The following is a 23,905-nucleotide window of genomic DNA, read 5'->3' as shown; positions in this document are numbered from 1 at the left end:
GTTTTCACCATGTTGGCCAGGCTGGACTTGAACTCCTGACCTCAGGTGATCCTGCGGAGGCCTGCCTCGGCCTCCCAAAGTGCTGGGACTACAAGCATGAGCCACCGTGCCCAATTTTTTTTTTTTTTTTTTTTTTTTTTAGCCCACGAGTGCTACTAAATAATTTTGACTGATTAAAATACTGCAGTAAAGTATTGTTTATCTTGATGACTGAGGTTTTTGGCGTTTCCTTAAATCTTGCCTGGCATTGAGCAAAGACCTCGGTGGGCTCACCCTGGTCCCAGCCTTGTCAAGGTGTGCGTTTTGCCCCCTCGGCTCTCAGCTGCCCCCAAAGTCGATGTCAGATCTGCTTGACAGGAAGCCTGAGGTCTTTCTGCCATGATTATCTTTCCCAGTCTTCTCATACTTAGATACTGAATTTTAGTTCTAGTTCCTGGTTCTTTTACAGTCAAACTTTCCACATATGGTACCTGGTCTTTTGGTACTGCATGGATCTGCCTCATGGTGCCAGGTACACTCCTCATGTGAGGGTTGTTTGTTTCCTTTTTTTTGTTTTTTTTTTTTGTTTTTTTGTTTTTTTTGAAACAGAGTCTCACTCTGTCACCCAGGCTGGAATGCAGTGGTGCCATCTCGTCTCACTGCAACCTCCACCTCCTGGTTTCAAGTGATTCTCGTGCCTTAGCCTCCCGAGTAGCTGAGATGACAGGCACACGCCACCACACCTGGCTAATTTTTGTATTTTGCTTCACCATGTTGCCCAGGCTGGTCTTGAACTCCTTACCTCAAGTGACCCACCTGCCTCAGCCTTCCAAAGTGCTGGGATTACAGCTGTGAGCTATCGCACCTGGCCTCATGTGAAGGTTTTTAACTTGTGACTCTGCTGAGTCAGCTGAGGGCGCAGCCTCTCTCTTCCACGCACCTGCCTCTCCCACCCTCAGCCCAGATATGCTGGAGTTGCCACAGCTGGGCCTGGCCTAGTCCAGACTCCCCAGGAGAGGGAGCAGTCCAGAGGGGATGAGGGGCCTGGGCTGCCTGGAGAAAGGAGTGATTCCTGAGAGCATGCAGATGGGTTCATGACTGGCGCTTAGGAAAGGTGAGAGCACCTTCTGAAGTGCTTGTTTGGGGACAAAAAAAATATTTTTTCTGGTGCTCATAGACAGTTTTTTTGTATCTCAGAAAACTTTCTTTTTCACCTGCTCATTGTGCCAGTTTTGAAGAATATTTCCTAAGAATGCGAGCACCTGTTTAACAAGTTGTACTTCCCACTAAAAATACTTGCTGCTGGCTATCTATCCTCTGGGATTATTCTAGACTAAACTGCTATGATAAATAGCCCCAGGAGGACAATGGCTCAAGTCCAGTGGAAGTTAATTCCCTGCAGATGTAAGAGTGAGGGTGAGCACTGAGGTGTGCCCACCCTCGGGGAGGGTCCTGTTGTCCCCGAGCAGCCAGGTAGGGGCCAAGTACAGAGGACAGCAGCCTGGCCCCCATGTGGCTCACATCCCACAGTAACCACAGTTGCAGGGCCGCACCTTACGGCAAGGAAGGCTGGGCATGTGCTGGGCTGTGCCCAGAGAGGGAGCCAGGCTTTGGTGGGCAGCTCTTCCTTGCACTAATGTCCATCCACTGCCCCTTTCAAACAGTGTTTGGAAACAGAATGCTCGCAGGGCTTGTCCCAATGCATGTTCACGGCAGAATTGTTTTGCCCCCTCTCCATCCAACAGGGGAGAAGCTGGTGCCCGGAGCCAGAGAGGTTCTGACGGAGATATTTAAGAGTTGTGCCCATTCAGAGCAGACGCTGAGCCTGACACCAGCGAAGCCCATCAGAGTCTCTGACATTTATCTTAGCAAAGAGCAGATCAACTCCCAGACCCCAGGCAACCTCCTCCACCTCTTCTTCACCAATGTCCGGCCTCCAAAAAAGGTGCTGGAGGATCAGCTCACCCAGGTAGCTGCCCGTCCCCACCATACCCAGGCCGGGCCTCGGGTGCCCTGCAGGGCGAACCTGAGAGCCTCCCCACTGCCTCTGTGCTCCACAGATCCTGAGGAAGTATGGTGTGCCAAAACCCAAGTTTGACAAGAGCAAGTACAGCAAGGCTGGGAAGGAGCAGCACCCCGTGAAGGTGGTGAGCACCAAGCGGCCCATCACCAAGCCGCCCACCAAGGACAAGGCCGTGCTCAACAGCGTCAGGTGCGTGCCCCAAGGAGCCTGCACAGCCTGGCCTGTGGGCAGATATGGGGGCGGCTTCCGAGCAGGAGCCTGGGGGGTGGCAGCTCCTCTGGAGGAGCCTGGTGTCAGGCTTTTTTTGTCATGCTTTGTCGCCCAGGCTGGAGTGCAGTGGCCCGATCACAGCTCACTGCAGCCAGGCTCAAGCGATCCTCCCACCTCAGCCTCCTGAGTGTCTGGGACTACAGGCACATGACACCTCACCTGACGAATTTTTTAAAATTTTCTGTAGAGATGGGGTTTCACCATGTTGGCCAGGCTGGTCTCGAACTCCTGGGCTCAAGCGATCAGCCTGCACTGGCCTCCCACAGTGCCGAGGTTACAAGCGGGAGCCACTGCGCCCCGTGGGTGTCTGGGCCCTTTCTGCTGAGCTCCTTTCTCAGTCCTCAGCTCCATCAGGTGAACATCAGAGTTTCATTTTATCCACAAGTGTGGTCAGATTCTGACCATGAAGGCTGGAAAGCCGACCCATCTAAATGAAGACAACATCTACAGTGTTGTATATTTTCTTTAATCCTACTTATTTTAGCCACACAAATAATGCATAGTTATTGTAGAAAGATTAGAAAATGCATAATGCCTTAAGCCTGGGAGTTCAAGACCAGCCTGGGCAACATGGGAAAACACCATCTCTACAAAACAATATAAAAATTAGCTGACTGTGGTGGCATGCACCTGTGGTCCCAGCTACTCAAGAAGCTACTCAAGAAGCTGAGGCAGGAGGATGGCTTGAGCCCCAGAGGTCGAGGCTGCAGTGAGCCATGATCACACCACTGCACTGGTGACAGCGAGACCCTATCTCAAAAAAAAGAAAAAGAAAATGCATAGTGCCTATTGGAAAAAATTAAATTGCCCCATGCATAGCAACTACTTTTAAGTACATGACCTTTGATTTATGCCTATGTATTATTTTCTCAAGTTTTGAATGACTAAAATAGTACAAAATTTAAAAGCAGATGCAGTGAAAAGCCACTCTTCCTCCCGACCATTCTTAAGCCTTGAAGTTCTCCTCCCTAAGCCTGCAAGGTTACTTCTGTAGCCTTTCGCAAGAACCCTTTCTATAAATACAGAAACAAATCTATACATATGCCCAGTGTTGGGTACCATACACAATGTCCATACCTTGCCATTTTTATTTAATACTAATTTTGGAAATCATTTCAGACCAGTACAAAAAGAATTCCCCATTCCTTTTTTAAAAAATAGCCTCATAACATTCCATGTGTGGATATGCATATAAATTTAATAGAATATTCTTTACATACGGGTCTGTGACTCTCGAGTACACAGAGATGAAACCTTGATAGCAAAATATTACCCAGCAAGAATCTCTAGAGGAATTGTTTAACCAGAAAAAACTTTTAAAAGTTAATTAATTATGTAGAAATGGTGTTTTTCAATCAGCACTGTCCCATAGTACTTTTCTGTGCTGGTGGAAATCAGTGCTCTATCTATATCCATGCTGTTGGGTACAGCAGCCCCTAGCCACAACCGGCTATAGGGCATTTGCTGTGTGGCAAGGGTGAACAGAAACTGAATTTGTTATTATATTTCATTTTAATTAACCTTAGGTAGCTACATCGGGCTAACAGCTACCTTATTGAACAGTGTAGCTCTAAAATATGTAGAAAGAGTGTTTGAAAAGAGTCTCTACAAGATTTTTCATATTTTAAGGCACGGATTTGTCCTTGTAATTTGCTCCGTGAACTTTTCTCACTCAGAACAAAGGCAGTCTTGAACCCCACCCTATCTGAGCCCTAAGCCCTCAGCTGGAGGAGGGAGCAGGAATGAATGACTGTACGAGGCTGTGTATTTCCTATCGGGAGGAGGTGTGAACGTGCATTAGTCTAATTCCAGTGCTTTGGTCTACAGCAGGACTGCCTTAAGTGAGAAGAAGCCAACTGTGAAGCCAAAATCACCAGAAAAGAGCAAACCAGATGAAAAGGACCCAGAAAAGTCACCTACCAAAAAACAAGAAGGTGAATGAGCAGACGGGGCCTGGAGTGGGCTGGGACCTGCTTCCATCCTGGAGACTAGGCACCCCCCGAGGAGCAGGCCTCTGCTTTTCCCGACTGGCCGCTCTCCTATTGGGATGGCCTCTGCTCTGGGCTCTGGGTTCCCTGGGGTATCAGGCAGGGCAGCATTTCCAGAGATTCTGGGAAATATTCCTGGCCAGGGATCGCCCCTCGATGCCATCTTTGATGGCCATGAACTTGAGGAGGTAAAATAGCAGTTCCAGAAACACCGCACGCCCGGGATAAAGAACAGATGATTGTGACCGAAAAGTGAAGCTTGGGAAGTCTGCATGGACGCTTTCTTCTAGAAGGCACTGGCCTAAGCTAGCGGCCTGTGCTGGGGCAGTGAACACAAGCTTCCAGAAAGGCCCAGGCAGCATTGGAGAAAGCTATTCTTGTCTGGAAAATTGCTTTGTCAGTCGGGGATGTTTTAGAGATTCATAGAGGGGATGTGGGAAACTGCAGCCTGTTGAGGGAGACAGAGCCCTCGGGGTCCTGGGCACATGAGGGCTTATGAGTATCCTGTGCGCAGTGGGTCACAATGGCAAATGACAATTCCCAGAGTTATGGGAGGGAGAGGGGAATTAGATGGGTTGGGCCGTAAGGGAGAGGCTGTGGTGAGCAGAGCACGTTGGAGGCGCGCGATGTGTGCAGGTCTCACCAGATTCCTCACACTGAACCCTTTCCACCAGTCCCTGAGGAAAAATACCTAACACTGGAAGGATTTCACAAATTTGTTATTGACCGAGCCAAGCAAGACATCCGCAGTGTCTGGAGGGCGATCTTGTCCTGTGGTTACGATCTTCATTTTGAGAGGTAAGAGGGTTACCCCTCGACTCAGTTGGCACCTTGCATAGAAATTGTTTTCAGCCAAGAGCATAATTTCTGAGGAGCTGATCCATCTCCCCTGCTGATAATGCTTTCTGAGTTATTTCATAATTTCTGAGTTTTTTCCTAAGTGCTAAATGGGTTTTCTAACCCATTTGTAAACAAACCTGTTCTTTTTCTCCACACTCCTGACTTGGAGACTGGGCTGGTCAGCTTGGGCTGCCGTGACAGGACACCACACACTGGGTGGCTTAAACAACAGAAACGCATTCTCTCTCAGTTCTGGAGGCTGGAAGGCCCAAATCAAGGTGTCAGCAGTGCTGGTTTCTCCTGGGGCCACGCTCCTTGGCTTCCAGACTGCCACCTTCTCAAGGTCCTCACATGGGGTCTTCCCTCAGTACCTATCTGTGTCCTAATCTCCTCTTCTTACAAGGATACCAGTCCTGTTGGATGAGGAGCCCACGCTGATGACCTCTTTTAACCTGAATCACCTCTTTAAAGGCCCTGACTCCAAATGCAGTCACACTGGGGATTAGGGCTTCAACATACGTGTCTGGTCGGGAACTGGGAGGACACAGTTCAGTCCCATAACAGACAATTTCTTACCCCAAAGAACCTTGTCCTCAGAGTCACACTTTGCCTCGAGTCCCCATTGCCCTCACTCCTTCCCAGGCAGGGGCACAGCTAGGCCACAGCTCGCCAGGGCTCCAGGGCTAAATATGGTTTCCCCTTTCTAGCTGTAAGTGAATCCCAGGCACTCCAGAAATCACCCTGCCCTGCCCTGCCTCTGGCTCACGTGCGTGTGCGCACACACACCCCCCCCTACTCACACATACACACACACACACCCCTACTCACACATACACACACACACACCCCTACTCACACATACACACACACACACCCCTACTCTCACACACACACACACACCCTACTCACACACACACACCCTACTCACACACACACACCCCTACTCACACATACACACACACACCCCTACTCACACACACACACACACCCCTACTCACACACACACACCCCCCACTCACACACACACACACCCCTACTCACACACACACACACCCCTACTCACACATACACACACCCCCTACTCACACATACACACACACCCGCACTCACACATACACACACAACCCTACTCACACATACACACACACCCCCTACTCACACACACACACACACCCTACTCACACATACACACACACCCCCACTCACACATACACACTCCCCTACTCACACATACACACACCCCCTACTCACACATACACACACCCCCTACTCACACATACACACACACCCCCTACTCACACATACACACACACCCCCTACTCACACATACACACACACCCCCTACTCACACATACACACACACCAACTCACACATACACACACCCCCTACTCACACATACACACACACCCCCTGCTCACACATACACACACACACCCCTACTCACACATACACACATCCCTACTCACACATACACACACACACACCCTACTCACACATACATACCTCCTACTCACACATATGCACACACACCCCTTACTCACACATACACACACCCCCCTTACTCAGACATACACACCCCCTACTCACATATACACACACACACACCCCCTACTCACACATACACACACACACACCCCCTACTCACACATACACACATACTCCCTCCTCACACATACACACACACCCCCCACTCACACACACACAGCCCCTACTCACACATACACACACCCCCCACTCACACACACACAGCCCCTACTCACACATACACACACACACCCCTACTCACACACACACACGCACCCTCTACTCACACATACACACACACACCCGTACTCACACACACACACGCACCCCTACTCACACATACACACACACCCGTACTCACACACACACACACCCCTACTCACACATACACACACACCGCCTACTCACACATACACACACACACCCCCTACTCACACATACACACACACACTCCTACTCACACATACACACACACCCCCTACTCACACATACACACATACACCCCTACTCTCACACACACACCCCTACTCGCACATACACACACCCCCCCTACTCGCACATACACACACACACCGCCTACTCACACATACACACACACACACCCCTACTCACACATACACACACACACCCCCCCTACTCACACATACAAACACACACACCCCTACTCACACATACACACACCCCCTACTCACACATACACACACACACACCCCTACTCACACATACACACACACACCCCTACTCATACACACACACACCCCTACTCACACATATACACACACACCCCCTACTCACACGTACACACACACCCCCTACTCACACATACACGCACACCCCCCCTACTCACACATACACGCACACACCCCCTACTCATACACACACACACTCCTACTCACACATATACACACGCCCCTACTCACACACACACATACCCCTACTCACACACACACACACACACACCCCTACTCACACACACACACACCCCCCTACTCAGCCTTGTCCACAGCAAGTGCATCTGGCATTAATCAATGAAAATGGCTACCAGGCCGGGCGCAGTGCTTCACACCTGTAATCCCAGCACTTTCGGAGGCATGAGGTCAGGAGCTTGAGACCAGCCTGGCCAATATGGTGAAACCCCATCTCTACTAAAAATACAAAAATTAGCCGGGCATGGGGCACATGCCTGTAGTCCTAGCTACTCAGGAGGCTGAGGCAGGACAATCGCTTGAACCCAGGAGGCAGAGGTTGCAGTGAGCCGAGATTGTGTCACTGTACTCCAGCCTGGGCGACAGAGCGAGACTCCATCTCAAAAAAAAAGAAAAAGAAAATGGCTACCAAGGCTGAGCACGGTGGCTCATGCCTGTAATCCCAGCACTTTGGGAGGCCGAGGCGGGTGGATCACCTGAGGTCAGGAGTTAGAGACCAACCTGATCAACATGGTGAAACCCCGTCTCTACTACTAGCCAGGTGTGGTGGTAGGTGCTTGTAATCCCAGCTACTCAGGAAGCTGAGGCAGGAGAATCACTTGAACCCAGGAGGCAAAGGGTTGCAGTGAGCCAAGACTGCACCACTGCACTCTAGCCTGGGCAACAAGAGCCACACTCTGTCTTAAAAAAAAAAAAAAAAGCCAGACAAGGTGGCTCACACGGGTAATCCCAGCACTTTGAGAGGCTGAGGCGGGGAGATCACCTGAGGTCAGGAGTTCAAGACCAACTTGACCAACATGGTGAAACCCTGTCTCTACTAAAAATACAAAAATTAGCCGAGCATGGTGGCGCATGCCTGTAATGCCAGCTACTTGGGAGGCTGAGGCAGGAGAATCACTTGAACCTGGGAGGCGGGGGTTGCGGCGAGCCGAGATTGTGCCATTGCACTCTAGCCTGGGCAACAAGAGCAAAACTCCATCTCAAAAAAAAGAAAAGAAAAGAAAATGGCAACCAAAACATGCTTTTTTAAAAAATCCATTTTCAGAATTGAGAAATGCTTTACTGCTTGGTGCCAGCCTTTTGTACCATCGTTGAAGGCTCACAGTCAATCCCTGAATGGATCTTGCATTATGGTGGCAGGGACAAGTTTTCTGAACTTGTTTTAGAAACCATGGCACTTTGGGAGCTGAGGCGGGAGGATGGCTTGAGCCCAGGATTTCAAGAACAGCCTGGGCGACACAACGAGACCCCATCTCTACAAAAAAAATTAAAAATTGGCCGGGCGCATTGGCTCACGGCTGTAATCCCAGCACTTTGGGAGGCTGAGGCGGGCGGATCATGAGGTCAGGAGATCGAGACCAACCTGGCTAACACGGTGAAACCCCGTCTCTACTAAAAATACAAAAAAAAAATTAGCCGGGTGTGGTGACAGGCACCTGTAGTCCTAGTTAGTCGGGAGGCTGAGGCAGAAGAATGGCGTGAACCTGGGAGGCAGAGCTTGCAGTGAGCTGAGATCGCGCCACTGCACTCCAGCCTGGGCAACAGAGCGAGAGTCCATCGCAAAAAAAAAATAAATAAAAATTAAAAAATTAAAAAATTAAAATTTTTAAATTAGGCAAGCGAAGTGGCTCGCACTTGTGGTCCCAGCTACTGGGGAGGCTGAGGTGGGAGGATCGCTTGAATCCAGAAGTTCAAGGCTGCAGTGAGCTATGATCACCCCACTGCACTCCAGCCCGGGCAACAGAGCAAGACTTTGTCTCTAAGGAGAGAAAAGCTTTGTGACACACTGCAGGCTGATGCCATTAGGAGCTCCTCCTTCATCCTCACGCGCTGCTGCCGGCACACAGGAGTGAGGCATGGGTGGGTGCATGGTGCCACCTCCCAGAAGGATGCAGCATTCCCACTTCCACCGGCACGCTTGGCTTGCTTCTTTTGAAAGAGGTTTCCCCATGAGGAGCTGTCCAGGTACCAAGAAACAACCTGGAAGGCGAGGCCATCTTCTGAATGTGCTCCAGGAGCTGAGGACAGGGCTCTGTAGGAGAAATGCAACAGTCATCCTGGTGCGCCCCGCCTCACTTTGCCCCTCTCCCCCTGTCCCCACCCCCAGGTGCGCCTGCATCGATGTCCGACACGCACAGAAGGCCTCAAGAAAGTGGACCCTGGAGATGGACGTGGCGCTTGTGCAATACATCAACCAGCTGTGCCGCCACCTCGCCATCACACCCGCACGGCTCCATCCCCATGAGGTGTATCTGGACCCCGCGGATGCTGCTGACCCCAGAGTGGCCTGTCTCCTGAGTATGTGGCCCTGGGCCTATCCCCTCCCCTGCTGCCTGATGCAGGCATGCCCCATGACAAGGGGCATTTACAAGGGCTAGATTCATTTAGACGTCCATCAAACGAACACTTATGAACAAGTGCTACGCGCCAGGTGTGCAAGGAAGAGGGGGCTGACAAAACAGGGAGGGCAAGGCAGGGAGCCAGGACTGTGGCCTAATTAGTCTGGGGCCTTTTTTAATGCCAATGACAACAAAGCCAGGGAGCAGATACAGAAATGCACGGCTGCAGGGGATGCCCAGGCCGCTGCCTGGAGGCCCCACTGAGGCCAGGCTGCCATGGGGAGTGAGAAGCTTCTATAGTCTGCTAACTTGCAGTAGAGGCATTAGCCTTCATAACGGGGAACACCATGTTTTTGTTAAAAGCTAGGATTGCGGGAAGGCCCATTCAGGTGCCCCTGTGTTTCCAAAGAGAGAAAGCTGTTCTCTGGGCCAGGCGCGCTGGCTCATGCCTGTAATCCCAGCACTTTGAGAGGCCAAGGCAGGCGGATCACCTGAGGTCGGGAGTTCGAGACTAGCCTGACCAACATGGAGAAACCCTGTCTCTACTAAAAGTACAAAATTAGCCGGGCATGGTGGCGCATGCCTGTAATCCCAGCTACTTGGGAGGCTGAGGCAGGAGAATCGCTTGAACCTGGGAGGCGGAGGTTGCGGTGAGCCAAGATTGCGCCATTGCACTCCAGCCTGGGCAACAAGTGCAAAACTCCATCTCCAAAAAAAGCTAGGATTGCACACAAAAAATAAATTGTTAGTTCGCAGACGCCCTCCCTTTACAAGGTGTTGGTGAGCAGCTCATTACACTCGTCCCAGGGGCTGTGCTCAGCCGCTTGCCTCATCAGCAACAGATGCAGAACCCTTGCTCTCTCCTGGGTGCCAAGGAGGTAAAGGTGGGCAAGAGGTTGTTCTGACTTCCGTCTGTCGCAGTGAGAAGGGTGAAGGACTGAAGAGAAGTGTGCCAGTGGCACAGTTTCCTGGTTTTGATATGACATCACCATTGGGGGACACTGGGAGAAGTGTACACGGGACTCTTTGTGCCATTTTTGCAACCTCCTATATTACTATTTCAAAATAGTAAGTCAAAAAATAATACAGTGCACAGCCCTGGCATGGCCCTGAAAGTAGATGAGGGGGCCTTGGACTCCTTAAGAGCCAGCACCTCCATCTGGCCAGCCAGGTCCTCGCCCTTTGTGTCTGCTTGGCATAGGCACAGGCACATTGGGGGCCATTCACTCACTGACAGCATCTCCAGGGTCCCAGGTAAAAAATCCACCAATCCTGTTTGCCTGTGAGTCAGGCATCTCAGCCATCTGGCCGAGATCTCAGCCTGACTGCTCCTGTGCCCTGCAGATGTGCCCATTGAGAGCCTGCGCCTGCGCTTCGCCTTGCTGCAGTCCCTCAACACCACACTGGAGACCTTCTTCCTGCCCCTGGTGGAGCTGCGCCAGACACCCATGTACACCCACAGCATCGCCGCCCTGCTGAAGGAGGCCAAAGGTCAGTGCCTGCGCCCACCCTGGCCCTGCTGGAAGAGAGAGGTGACCTGCAAGACGCCAGGGCCAGAATCCATGGGCAGGGTCCTTGGGCAGCCCCCCAGGAAGATGCCTCCCCACCCCAACCTTTCATCTTGCAGGCAGGGCTCCTCTGGAGCAACAGGCCCACCCAAGGGAAGTTACTTTAATTATAAAAGTAACATATGCTCTGAAAAATAAAATTATTTGTAAGGTTTTCAAATTAATTAGAAATATATGAAGGTCTGTTTACTATCTGGCCTCCACATCCCTACATCCCAGAAGTGACATTGTTAACAGATGAGTCTCTATCCTTCCAGACTTTTCTCTTCACATATAAACAGACACATGTGTACACACATACAGCTTTTTGTCTTTTTTTAAATTAAAAATAGGTATCATTTTCTACATTCCATTTTGCAACTCTAGTTTGTTTGCATTGTTTCTGGAAATTGGATGTCTCCTGGGAATGACAAAGGGTAAATGCTGGGTGGATGCTGACACACCACCCTCCACAGTCAGGACCCTGCTCTACTGCCACCAGGGGGCCTGAGAGTGCCACACCCAGGGACCCGAGGAGAGTCTTGGGGGGACTGGGAAGAAAGGGACAAAGCCCCACCCAAGCCTTTCCCACGTTCCTCTTCTTAGGGCTGATCTTCTATGACACGAAGGTGACCGTGATGAATCGAGTGCTGAATGCCACTGTGCAGAGGACAGCGGACCATGCGGCCCCTGAGATCACCTTGGACCCACTGGAAATTGTGGGAGGTGGGGTTGGCTGCGGAGAGCAAAAAATGCAAAACGGCAGTGCCTAAACACACTAGCGGATTTCTGGAACATAAAAGAAGGGGGTTCAGGGCTGGTGCGGCGGTTCCTCCTGTCGTTCTGCTGGAGCGCCCTGTGTGGCTTCCTGCTGGAAGGTCGCCTCAGAAGCTCAGGGAAGGGGCATAGCAGAAGGAGCTTGGCTCCCGGGGACCTGCCCAGCTGCACGGGGTCAGGTGGGGCAGGCTTTGCTCTGATCAGCCATGTGCCTGCCAAAAATGGGGATTCCAGCATCAAAGGAAAGGGAGAGAAGGGCATTGGGGAGGCTCCCCAGAGTCTCTGCCACAGCGTATAGACAGAAGGGATATGCGCAGAGGAAACGAGAGAGGAGTTGGGGGGTGAGGACCTCCCCAAGAGGCAGAGGGAAGCCTCTAGAAGATGAGAAGGGGCCAAGCACTGGGGGCCCAGGAGGGCAGGTTCCAGAAGTGGGAGCCATGAGCTAAGGCACAGAAGGCTTTAAGGTGTTCTGAGGGCAGAGAAGGTGCAGGGGGCCGAGTGAGGGAGCAGGGGTCCAGGGACAGGCACAGGCCTGCTAGGCCCGGGGTCTCTCCTCAAGGTGAGGGGAGAGGGCGGCCACGGCGGGGTGCTTTGATCAGCTCATCTCACTTTCCAGGGGAAATCAGAGCTTCTGAAAACTCCTACTTCTGTCAGGCTGCCAGGCAGCTGGCCTCAGTGCCGTCGTCTCAGCTCTGCGTCAAGCTTGCCAGTGGCGGTGACCCCACATATGCCTTCAACATCCGCTTCACTGGCGAGGAGGTCCATGGCACCAGTAAGTGGTGGCCCGCCAGACTCCCCGCTGGAGGAGCTGTGTTTAGTGTCCAGCCTTAGCCCCAGCTGCCCAAGACCTCCATTTGCAAGAGTAGAAGCCACATCCTCAGCACCTGTGCTGCAGAAGCCAGGTCTGCACCCAGAGTGGCCTCACGCCCGTGTCCTCCAGACCAGCCCCCTGTGGAAGCCTCAGCCAGTCCCTGCTGGGCTTGGGGATGGCACCTCTGCTCAGGGCCCTCCTCGGTGCTGATTGGCCCCCTCCCCGGGAAGGGCCCTGGCTGAGGAGTTGGTGGGCCTAAAAGCTTGTGTGTGCCCCATGAGAGGCAGGGTGTTGGGGAGCCCTTGGTGGCACCATCGGACTCTGCAGGGATGAGGACTGGCAGCTGAGCAAGTGCTCCCTTGTGACCTCTTATGCTTAGCCCCAGACATTCAGGAAACGTGTCCACTGCAGATGGAGAAGAAAGCTAGTTTCTCCACAGCCGGGCACACTGGAGGGAAAGGCTGTCCGGGCAGGAGGGAGCCCCTACCCACCTCCTTCTCCCCTTTCCTCTGATCTGCCCCCGCGGGAACGCAGCTGCCTCCCAGACGGGGGACTCTGGCATCCTACGGGCAGGCCTCCTAGGCCTCTCTGAGAACAGCTCTGGTTCACTGACAGCTCAGACTCACGCTCAACACCTTATCCTCCCCACAGCAGCGAACCTGCCCAGAGTGCCAGCCCTGGCCCATCCTACACATAGGGAAACTGGGACTCTACAAAGCCAAGTCACTTCCTAAGGTCATGCAGCCAGCTGGGGTTCCAGGGTCCAGGCCCCTGGCCTTCCAGGCGTCAGCAGTCAGGATGCTCCTGCTTCTCCTTGAAGCAGAGGTGAGGGCCAGGCCCACCATCTGCCCCCACACTGGGTTTCTGTGTCTCTGACCAAGCAGGGTGTGGGCACAGCTGTGCTCAGAGCTCCCTGACCTCAGGGTACCGATAGGGAACGCAGGGAAGGCCAGAGGAGATTTGCAACAAAACCAAAGGCCCATCTTGAATGGCGGCGGGAGAGGATGAGCAGTTACTGTTGCCCTTTGCACATTCACACATTTGTCCATTCACTTACACATTCATCGGACAAACACGAGCCCGGGCAGTGGGGGAGGCAGTGCTGAGTGAAACAGGTGGTCCTGCCCTCAGCCTGGCCCAGAGGGACAGACGTGGACCAAACAAGTCCACAACTCAGGCAGGCTTGCAGCTGTGAGAGGTTGCCTGTGTGGGGACCTGCGGTGACCTCACTGAATCTTCGAATGGCCTTTGGGGTAGGTATGGTCACTCTCCCATTTGACAGACAGGTGACTGAGCCTCAGGGACATCTTGCCCTCCGTGGTATCCCTGGGTGGCCCCACTAGTGAGTGGAGAGCAGGATTGGACCTGAGGTCTCCCAGGCCTGGGGTGGCTTCTTTCCACCCTGCCACAGTGGCAGGTAGGCCGTGGAAGGCGTAGCCACTCCAGCCAGCAGGTGAGAGGGAGGGAACGGTGTCACCTCCCGCCGGGACACCCCAGGTACCCACGTGTCTCGTCTGTCTTGCAGGCGGCTCTTTCCGCCACTTCCTGTGGCAGGTGTGTAAGGAGCTGCAGAGTTCCTCACTGTCGCTGCTGCTGCTGTGCCCCAGCTCAGCTGTCAATAAGAACAAGGTAGGCAGAGACCGGGAGGAGGCTCCACGCCCCCGAGCTCATGTCCGGCGCAGTGGCTGGGGTGGCAGGGCAGTGTGTGTCTCATCAAAGCCAAACCTTTTCAGAAACCCTCCCAATCTGTGGGGACAGGTCCTCGCCACACTGGATGGGCAAGCTCTGGGAACTTGTAGTCACTTCTCTCCTGCCTGCCACAGGGTGCGGTGGCTTGAAACACATGTTCCCTGGTGGGCACAGAAGCCCACGCCCAGGTCACCTCATGCCCACCTCCGCTTCCAGGGCAAATATATCCTGACCCCGAGCCCCATCACCTACGGGGAGGAGCAGCTGCTGCACTTCCTGGGGCAGCTGCTGGGGATTGCTATTCGGGCAGACGTCCCGCTACCCCTGGACCTCCTGCCCTCCTTCTGGAAGACGCTGGTGGGCGAGCCCTTGGACCCTGAGCAAGACCTGCAGGAAGCGGACATCCTCACCTACAATTACGTCAAGAAGTTTGAGAGCGTGAGTGCAAGGCACAGTTCTGGGGGGCTGCAGAGCCCGGGGCCTCCCCGCCACCTTGCTTAGGCTTCCATGCGGACCCGAGCTCCCTGCTGAGGCTGGGTTGGGATCCCACAGAGAACCTTAGGGGTGTAAGCCATGTGCCAGGAAGGCTTGTTTCATGGGGACAGAGGCCTCTGGCCTCCCTCCCTGCTGGCAGCAGAGATTGGAGGTGACATGACCAGCCCTGTTGGCCCTCCCCTCCCACATTGGTGCTCGTCGCCTGGCCACGGGCAAGGGCTCCTGGAGCTGAGTGAACAGGCACTGGGAGAACGGCTGTAGGGGTGAAGGTTAAGAGTTGTTTCAGGACCTCAGAGCACAGGAGTCAGCCCTGGGACCACCTGAGCTCCACCAAGGGGGAGGCGTCAGGATGGAGCCCTGCCTGCCTGTCCAGGGCACGCGTAGGCCACGCACAGATGTTGACAGCATGGCGCTGTTGCCCAGTGCCCCTCTGGAGGGAGATGGGGTCCACAGTCCCTCCGTTCACTCAGTGGCCGTCACTGAGGCCCTGTCACGGGCCAGCCAGGCTCTGGCACTCGCCCTGTCCTCAGGGAGTGTCCAGGCTTGTCTCCTTCGTGGTGGAGGGCGGAGGGCTTTATTCTATCATCACAAGGCCAGGAGGAAAGTGAGGCTCACCAAAGGGAGGTGACTTGCCCGGGCCCTCACAGCTGGCAGGGAGCAGAGCCACCGGGAGCCCAAGGCTGCCTGCTCTGACTTCCGGGCTCTCCAGCACCACATGCCCTGCAGCTGAGAGAGCCATCCTGGCTGAGTGTGGAGGGCAACGTCCCACCCAGCGCCCCTCAAGGCCATGAGAGTGGACGTTGTGCCTGAGGCCTGGCAGAAGCTGCTCTCTCCTGGGCCTCAGGTGAAGGTGGTGCCAGCTGCTTCTGCCTATGCCAGCAGAATACGCCATGGCCGACTGAGGCACTGCCTGGCCAGGTCTCTGGTCTCTGCCATTGTCCCCCTGGGTCACTCAGGACAGCCATTGCAAGACAATAGCAGAGCCAGAGTCCCAGATGCCAGTGGCTTCTCAGTAGAAACAGGGATGACAAGGCATTGTCTAAAGGGTGGAAGAACACCCACAGTGGGCTGGGGGTTTATGCATCTCCTGCACTCCTCCGAGGAGTCCTCCTGGGGCTCTGGGTGCAGCGCAGGCTGGGGCAGCAGGGGATGTGAGGCGGGGTCCCAGCAGACAGGCCAGCTGAGGCTTCTGGCTACAGGGATGGCCAGGGCCCCAGAGGGTGTGGGATGCAGAACCACATGGTGTTGTGGGGTGCATACTAGGAAGAAATGCTCTTGACTTGTATCAGTGGAGTGTCTGCGGTGAAGGGGTAGGGAGGTTGCTACTAAGGAGACTCCAGGCTTAGACCCGAATGTCCATCCACCTGTCACTGTCCCCAAGCTGCAGTCAGTCTCCTTTGGGTCCAACCCTGTCATCTCCCTGGTAGCCCAGCAGGCACAGTGCGAATCAGTTTTCCCTGGACCCTGATCCTGGTCGCCAAATGTGGGGAGGCGGTAGCCTGTACACCTCCACAGACAGGACTAAGTCAGGGCTGTCTGGTGGCAAGGGACAGAAATCCCAACTCCAACAAGCTTTAGAAAAAATTGTTTAAAATGAGTTGCTCTTAGGCCGGGCATGGTGGCTCACGCCTGTAATCCCAGCACTTCGGGAGGCCGAGGCGGGCAGATCACGAGGTCAGGAGATTGAGACCATCTGGCTAACACGGTGAAACCCCATCTCTACTAAAAATACAAAAAATTAGCCGGGTGTGGTGGCGGGCGCCTGTAGTCCCAGCTACTCGAGAGGCTGAGGCAGGAGAATGGCATGAACTCGAAAGGCAGAGCTTGCAGTGAGCTGATACTGCGCCACTGCACTCCAGCCTGGGCGACAGAGCAAGACTCCATCTCAAAAAAAAAAAAAAAAAAAAAAATTAGTTGCTCTTAAAACAAAAAGCATGATGGGTTTGACTTCAGGCAGGGCCAAATCCAGGTGTTCAAACAGTGTCATCTGGTATTGGTCTCAGGCCTCTGATCCAGATTGCTTTAAAAAAAAACAAGAAAGAGGACAGGCGCAGTGGCTCACACCTGTAATCCCAGCACTTTGGGAGGCTGAGGCAGGTGGATCATGAGGTCAGGAGTTCAAGACCAGCCTGGCCAAGGTGGTGAAACCCCATCTCTACTAAAAATACAAAAATTAGCCAGGCATGGTGGCAGGTGCCTGTAATCCCAGCTACTCGGGAGACTGAGGCAGAGAATTGCTTGAACCCAGGAGGCAGAGGTTGCAGTGAGCTGAGATTGCGCCACTGCACTCCAGCTGACAGAGCGAGAATCTGTCTCAAAAAAAAAAAAAGAAAAAGCGGTCTGGGTGCAGTGGCTCACACCTGTAATCCCAGCGCTTTGGAAGGCTGAGGCAGGTAGATCACCTGAGGTCGGGAGTTAGAGACCAGCCTGGCCAACATAGTGAAACCCAGTCTCTACTAAAAATACAAAAATTGACCAAGCATGGTGGTGGGCGCCTGTAGTCCCAGCTACTCGGGAGGCTGAGGCAGGAGAATTGCTTGCACCCAGGAGGCGAGGTTGCAGCGAGCCAAGATTGCGCCATTGCACTTCAGCCTGGGCAACAAGAGCAAGACTCCATCTCAAAAAAAAAAAAAAAAAAAAAACATAATTAGCCTCAAGCAGTCTCTCCCAGCACAGAGGCAGAGGTGGCCTCCAGCAGTAAAGGGTTTCCCATCATAGTCGGTCCATGCCAGTGAGAGAGGATCGCTGCCTCCAAACAGACATGGGAAAAGGCCTGGAATGTGGGTCTCTTTAGCCTGGCCTGGGTCACACGCCCGGCCCTGAACTGATGGCAGGTTCTGATTGGCCAAACCTGTGTCACGTGCTCATCTACACGGCTGAGGGTAGACCCCACCAGCTGCGCTTGGGGTTTACCCAGCCACCTGGGGATCAGGCTTCCACCTCCCATGGCCTCATAATGAGCCTCGCTCTGCCTCCACCCTCCAGATCAATGATGAGACCGAGCTGGAGGCCCTGTGCGCTGAGATTGCCTCCCAGCACCTGGCCACCGAGAGCCCCGACAGCCCCAACAAGCCCTGCTGCAGGTTCACCTACCTGACCATGACGGGCGAGGAGGTGGAGCTGTGCAGCCGGGGCCGGCACATCCTTGTGGCGTGAGTGTGTGCGCGTGGCAGGGGCTGGCGGGGGCTGGCAGGGGCTGGCCCGGCCAGCCAGCCAGGGTATGACAGCAGCATCTGTTCCTGGGCAATGACACGAGGACCTAGGTCAGGTGACAGGTGGATTTCACCAGGAGAGGGAGATGAGGCAAGATGGTGGGTGCCAAGAAAGAGGGTCCTCAGCAGAAGGGGTTTACTAAGAAAACAGCAGCTCTGAGGTGGTGGCACCAGAGGCAGGAAAAGACTGGGATGACCAGGGCGGCTGGGCCCCAGGCCTCTCCCAAGAGAGGATCCGGGACCTCCGGCTGAGTGGGTGTGGCCCCCAGACCCAGCCTCTTCAGCGGTGTTCTCCCTCACCTGTGCTCCTCACCCGGGCAGGTGGGAGAACAAGGACATCTACGCGGCAGCCATCCGGAGCCTGCGGCTGCGGGAGCTGCAGAATGTGGAATGCGTGACGGCCGTGCGGGCCGGCCTGGGCTCCATCATCCCCCTGCAGCTGCTGACCACACTCAGCCCGCTGGAGATGGAGCTGCGCACCTGCGGCCTCCCCTACATCAACCTCGAGTTCCTCAAGGTAGATGCCCCAGGGCCAGGCTGGGTGGGGAGGTGGTGAGCCCCAGGCGTGCCTCCCTGTCACCCTCAACTCCAGCAGCAGGCATCGGCAGTGGTCTGTCTCAGCTCTGTCCTTGCCACAGACCTGTATCATTGTCATCGTTGTCATCTCCCTGTGCTCACAGCCCACACGTTGCACCCTGCCCCAGGATTGGGCCTGGCCTGCAGACTCCAGGGCTAGGGAGGCACTGGGTAGGTGGGGCTCCAGGGCTCCTGACACCTGGACCTCTCCTCCCCAGGCCCACACCATGTACCAGGTGGGGCTGATGGAGACGGACCAGCACATCGAGTTCTTCTGGGGGGCGCTGGAGATGTTCACCCAGGAGGAGCTGTGCAAGTTCATCAAGTTTGCCTGCAACCAGGAGCGCATCCCATTCACCTGCCCCTGCAAAGATGGGGGTCCCGACACCGCCCATGTTCCCCCATACCCCATGAAGATCGCCCCCCCAGATGGCACAGCAGGTACCGCCCTCCCCTGGTCATGTCCCAAGTAGGGACACACTAGCCTTTCTCTGTTTGAAACTGGGGCTTCCAGGCCCCATGTGAAGGGAGAACAATGAACAGGAGCCCCACATGCCAAAACTCAGACATCATTGAGGATTAGGGCCGGGCAGGAACCAGCCATACAGGCCTGCTGTTAGATACTTTCTCATATCTTAAAAGAAGCGGAAAATCCAGAATGCTTCAAATCTTCTAACCTTTAAATGCAGAAAAAAAAAAAAAACGAAACAATTTGCTGGGCAGACAAACCCATCAGCAGTTTGGCACATGTGCTGTCCAGCAGCTCTCTCCCCTTTTCCCCCCAAGAACATCTCGCAGGTTCCCAGGCCCTCATCCCCCTCCTGCTGGGCCCCAGGATTGGCTTGGGGCTACCCAAGGAGGCCAACCTGGAAGCAGAGGCCAGCCCAGCTTCCCTGGGAGCCTCACAGATGTGGGCCCAACCCTCTGATGCTGGCTTGGTTTCTCGTAGGTTCCCCAGACTCTCGCTACATCCGCGTGGAGACCTGCATGTTCATGATCAAGCTTCCCCAGTACTCCTCTCTGGAAATCATGCTGGAGAAACTTCGTTGTGCCATTCACTACCGCGAAGACCCCCTCAGTGGCTGATGGGAGGGAGCCCCAGAATTAGGCTGTCACTGAGGCACCCACTCTGCCGGCTTGGGAAGCCACCACTGCGGCCCGTCCCTCCAGGGCCCGCGTGAGGAGTTGGCAACATTTTGCTTTTCTGAACTTTCGTCCACGTTCCAGGGCCTCCTGGAAGACTTAACCTTTTGTCTTTGTACGTTTCGTGATGGGTTGGTTCTTTTGCTGCCTGTTTGTGGTCTATTTGTAGGATAGTTTAGTTCCCAGACAGTTTGTGTCTAATTTGATCTTCTTGAACATTGTCCCTCGTGGCCACCAGATTCTAATGCCATAAGGCCCCAGCTGGTTCCCCATCACAGAACCACCTAGCAGGAAGCCGGGGGTACAATGACCTCGGCCACACAGAGCGCCCGTGCTTTCAGCAGAGCGCCTCCACAGACAAGCCTGTGGCCAGCCCTGCCCTCCAGCCTCGAGCTGGAGTTGCTCCAGAGGCAGCCCCAGCAGGCCTCCCTCCACCTAGAGGTGGCTGGGCCAAGTGCCCAAACACGCGAGACACACAGGGAGCTTTATGTGTTCATCTTCCTGCTTTAGAACTTGCTCCCGGTCTTGGTTTTTCTGAGGAAAAGCCCACAGTGGTTCCCCTGCCCCTCCCATACCTCCCTATCTGCCGTCTGTCTCTTTGGGCCCTGGTCTGACAGTTTTCATCTGAGGCCTCCTCGGGAGCAGGAGACTTAAGGGTTCATCCCGACCTTAGTTCACAGAGCCTAGCTGGGTGCATCCCAGCCGCAGGGGGTGAGAAGACACCCAGAGATGGGGGACAGTGCTCAGGTGGGGGCCTCCTCCAAGACTCTGGTTGAAGAGGAAAGCACATGATTCAAGCCTACCCCACAAAAAAGGAGCACAAAATGCTCAGAAATGGCCCTTCCTCCCTGCAGTGATGTAGGACAAGGGAAAGGGCCACACCCCCGTTTTCAAAAGAGTGGACTGAGGTGCTCTGCTCAATTTGGGGTCTGCTTTAGTGACCCAGACACTCAAGTCCAGATGGAGACTCCAGGGGGGTCCTTCTGCCCCTCTGGCCAGCCCCACCCAGCACTCCCCATCACCCCATGTAAGTGTGTGTGCCAGGGCTGAGCTGCCTCCAGGCTCACCCACTGCCCCAGTGCATATTTGCCCCAAATAGGTCTTTGTCCAGTGGTACTCTGTTCATGAGCAGCACAGGCCATCTTGTTGGACACTGTCACTTTGGGCCTTGCCAGTTCTCACAGAATCACATTGCTGTATTTATTGTATAATATTGTGAATATTGGAAGTTTTGAGTGAGTGCTGTCTAGAAGGTTTTGGAGTGTGGATGCTGGTCCAAGAAAGAAGATGTGCCCTGGCCTGCTGGAAAGATTGTGAATTCTAGAGATAGAGCCGTTAGCATCCATCTCCTCCCTGTAACTCTTAGGAAATGCATCAAGGACCATTATAGAAAGGATCCCCTGACCTAAGGATGAAATCGAGCTAGGGTTAATCATGACAGCTGCATCAGTTGTATTTGATGCAAGTCACCTCTGGAGGTGAGTGTCCGCAAGCAGTTCCCCTGCTTTGAAAGAAGATGGTCAGCCCGCTGCCTCCCCAGCGGCCACAGCTCCTTTGAGTGTGGGGGGGTCACATCCAGGATGTATTCCTGACAACAAGGATCCTTTTATTTTCATTTCTGCATAATGAAAGAGCCTTTCGATTTATTAGAAGTGGTTTTTCCTCCCTACATCTTTAAATTCTTGGTTCTTTTTAGTCCTCATCCCTTGAATGGACTTGTCAGCTACCTCCCCAGGAGGAGTTCAGAAGCTTCTGTTGGCCATCACTTGAGTAGATGACAGCTGTAAGGTATCTGCTGCTAACATGGCTGCTTCTCCGAGAGCACATTGAGGTCCAGACAGATCCAAACCTTGGCCCTAAAAAATGTGTGCTGTAAAGTTACTTGATGTATATTTATTATAATTATTTATGGTTGCATTTAACAAACTTTTCATTCAATCTGATGCTATTTACACCATGCTGTGTAAAGGAAGCTCACTAAAGGAAAAAAGTCACACCAATAAATAACCTTCATCTAATTTTGATTTACCTTAAGAGTTGTGTGATCATCTACTCTTGCTGAGCAAGTTCAAAGGCTGGCATGCTTGGATGGCTCTGATATTTAAGTGCTGCCAAGTGGCTAGGAATTAAAGTGTTTCTAATTATTATGGTCTCTTGGCATTTGACGTGATTCTTACTCCATGAGGCTTTTAAACTACCCTTCCCCGAACCTGACTCTTCAGTCTGTGCATTCCATGTAGAAATTACGAAGGCAGGGGAATCCAAAATCAATGCTAAACCTAACCCTACATCCCCTGCCCACTTTTTGTCCTGGCAGCCAGTCTATGCGCTTGGGCCTGGTGTGGGCATGTTCCTCAAGCGGATTGTTACCGTGGCAGAGTCTGGGCCCCTCTTAGACACAGCTCCTCCTTCAGGAGCAGGCAGTGGATGTAGACCTACCTTGTGCAGAAGGGACATACAGGAAAGAGGTGAGGACTTGCTGAGTCTTGCTGTCCATGATCAACACTCAGGTCCTTGCACAGCTGCCTCCCTGGCCAGGGAGCCCAGGTTGGCTATACTCTGCATAATCTCAGTTCTCTGTGACCTGCTTGTCCCCTCCTACTGTTCCATGGTAGTCCTTACCCAGAGCCGCTTTATTCTCACGCTCTCAACTCCACCTTTCTTGTACTTCATAAACACTAACTTTGGAAGGGTGGCAAGATGGCCAAATAGGAACAGCTCTGGTCTGCAGCTCCCAGCGAGACCAACACAGAAGGCAGGTGATTTCTGCATTTCTAACTGAGGTATCTGGCTCATCTCAATGGGACTGGTTAGACAGTGGGTGCAACCTACGGAGGGTGATCTGAAGCAGGGTGGGGCGTCGCCTCACCCAGGAAGCACAAGGGGTCAGCAAACTCCCTCCCCTAGCCAAGGGAAGCCATGAGGGACTGTGCCGGGAAGAATGGTGCACTCCGGCCCAGATACTATGCTTTTCCCACAGTCTTCACAACCTGCAGACCAAGAGATTCCCTCCAGTGCCTACGCCACCAGGGCTCTGAGTTTCAAGCACAAAACTGGGCGGCCGTACAGGCAGACACCGAGCTAGCTGCAGGAGTTTTTTCATACCCCAGTGGCACCTGGAATGCCAGCAAGACAGAACAATTCACTCCCCAGGAAAGTGGGCTGAAGCCAGGGAGCCAAGTGGTCTAGTTCAGCAGATCCCACCCCCATGGAGCCCAGCAAGCTAAGATCCACTGGCTTGAAATTCTCACTGCCAGCACAGCAGTCTGAAGTCAACCTGGGATGTTCGAGCTTGGTGTGGGGAGGGGCGCCTGCCATTACTGAGGCTTCAGTAGGCGGGTTTTCCCCTCACAGTGTAAACAAAGCTGCCAGGAAGTTCGAACTGGGTGGAGCCCACCACAGCTCGGCAAAGCCACTGTAGCCAGACTGCCTATTTAGACTCCTCCTCTCTGGGCAGGGCATCTCTGAAAGGCAGCAGCCCCAGTCAAGGGCTGATAGATAAAATTCCTGTCTCCCTGGGACAGAGCACCTGGGGGAAGGGGCGGCTGTGGGCACAGCTTCAGCAGACTTAAACTCCCTGCCTGCCGGCTCTGAAGACAGCAGCAGATCTCCCAGCACAGCACTTGAGCTCTGCTAATGGACAGACTGCCTCCTCAAGTTGGTCCCTGAACCCCATGCTTCCTGACTGGGAAACACCTCCCAGCAGGGACCGACAGACACCTCATACAGGAGAGCTCTGGCTGGCATCGAGCAGGTGCCCCTCTG

At 53.8% G+C, this 23,905-nt stretch overlaps 1 protein-coding gene across 8 annotated transcripts in view; it reads left to right on the top strand.

The window, feature by feature from the left end:
- Window positions 1–22,292, top strand: part of HECTD4 (HECT domain E3 ubiquitin protein ligase 4) — a 223,083-nt gene extending 200,791 nt beyond the window's left edge. For 5 of the 8 annotated variants that reach the window (XM_024256626.3, XM_054527627.2, XM_054527628.2 and 2 more), the window contains exons 63-76: window positions 1,725–1,948; window positions 2,040–2,191; window positions 4,100–4,206; window positions 4,935–5,058; window positions 9,659–9,849; window positions 11,235–11,381; window positions 12,044–12,163; window positions 12,831–12,986; window positions 14,551–14,654; window positions 14,931–15,152; window positions 18,195–18,361; window positions 18,743–18,938; window positions 19,216–19,438; window positions 19,947–22,292. In XM_024256626.3, coding sequence (XP_024112394.2) covers window positions 1,725–1,948; window positions 2,040–2,191; window positions 4,100–4,206; window positions 4,935–5,058; window positions 9,659–9,849; window positions 11,235–11,381; window positions 12,044–12,163; window positions 12,831–12,986; window positions 14,551–14,654; window positions 14,931–15,152; window positions 18,195–18,361; window positions 18,743–18,938; window positions 19,216–19,438; window positions 19,947–20,083 — 2,270 coding nt within the window. In that variant the 3' untranslated portion in view covers window positions 20,084–22,292. Of the gene's footprint in view, window positions 1–1,724; window positions 1,949–2,039; window positions 2,192–4,099; window positions 4,207–4,934; window positions 5,059–9,658; window positions 9,850–11,234; window positions 11,382–12,043; window positions 12,164–12,830; window positions 12,987–13,676; window positions 13,851–14,550; window positions 14,655–14,930; window positions 15,153–18,194; window positions 18,362–18,742; window positions 18,939–19,215; window positions 19,439–19,946 lie in introns of those variants that run through there. The other 3 variants (XM_054527625.2, XM_024256627.3, XR_008512136.1) reach the window with 3 other exon arrangements.
- Window positions 22,293–23,905: the final 1,613 nt, after the last annotated feature.

Source organism: Pongo abelii, chromosome 10 (assembly GCF_028885655.2).
Source record: "Pongo abelii isolate AG06213 chromosome 10, NHGRI_mPonAbe1-v2.0_pri, whole genome shotgun sequence".
NCBI lineage: Eukaryota > Metazoa > Chordata > Mammalia > Primates > Hominidae > Pongo > Pongo abelii.
Note: the sequence above shows the minus strand (reverse complement) of the source record. Positions and strands in the feature narration are given on the sequence as shown.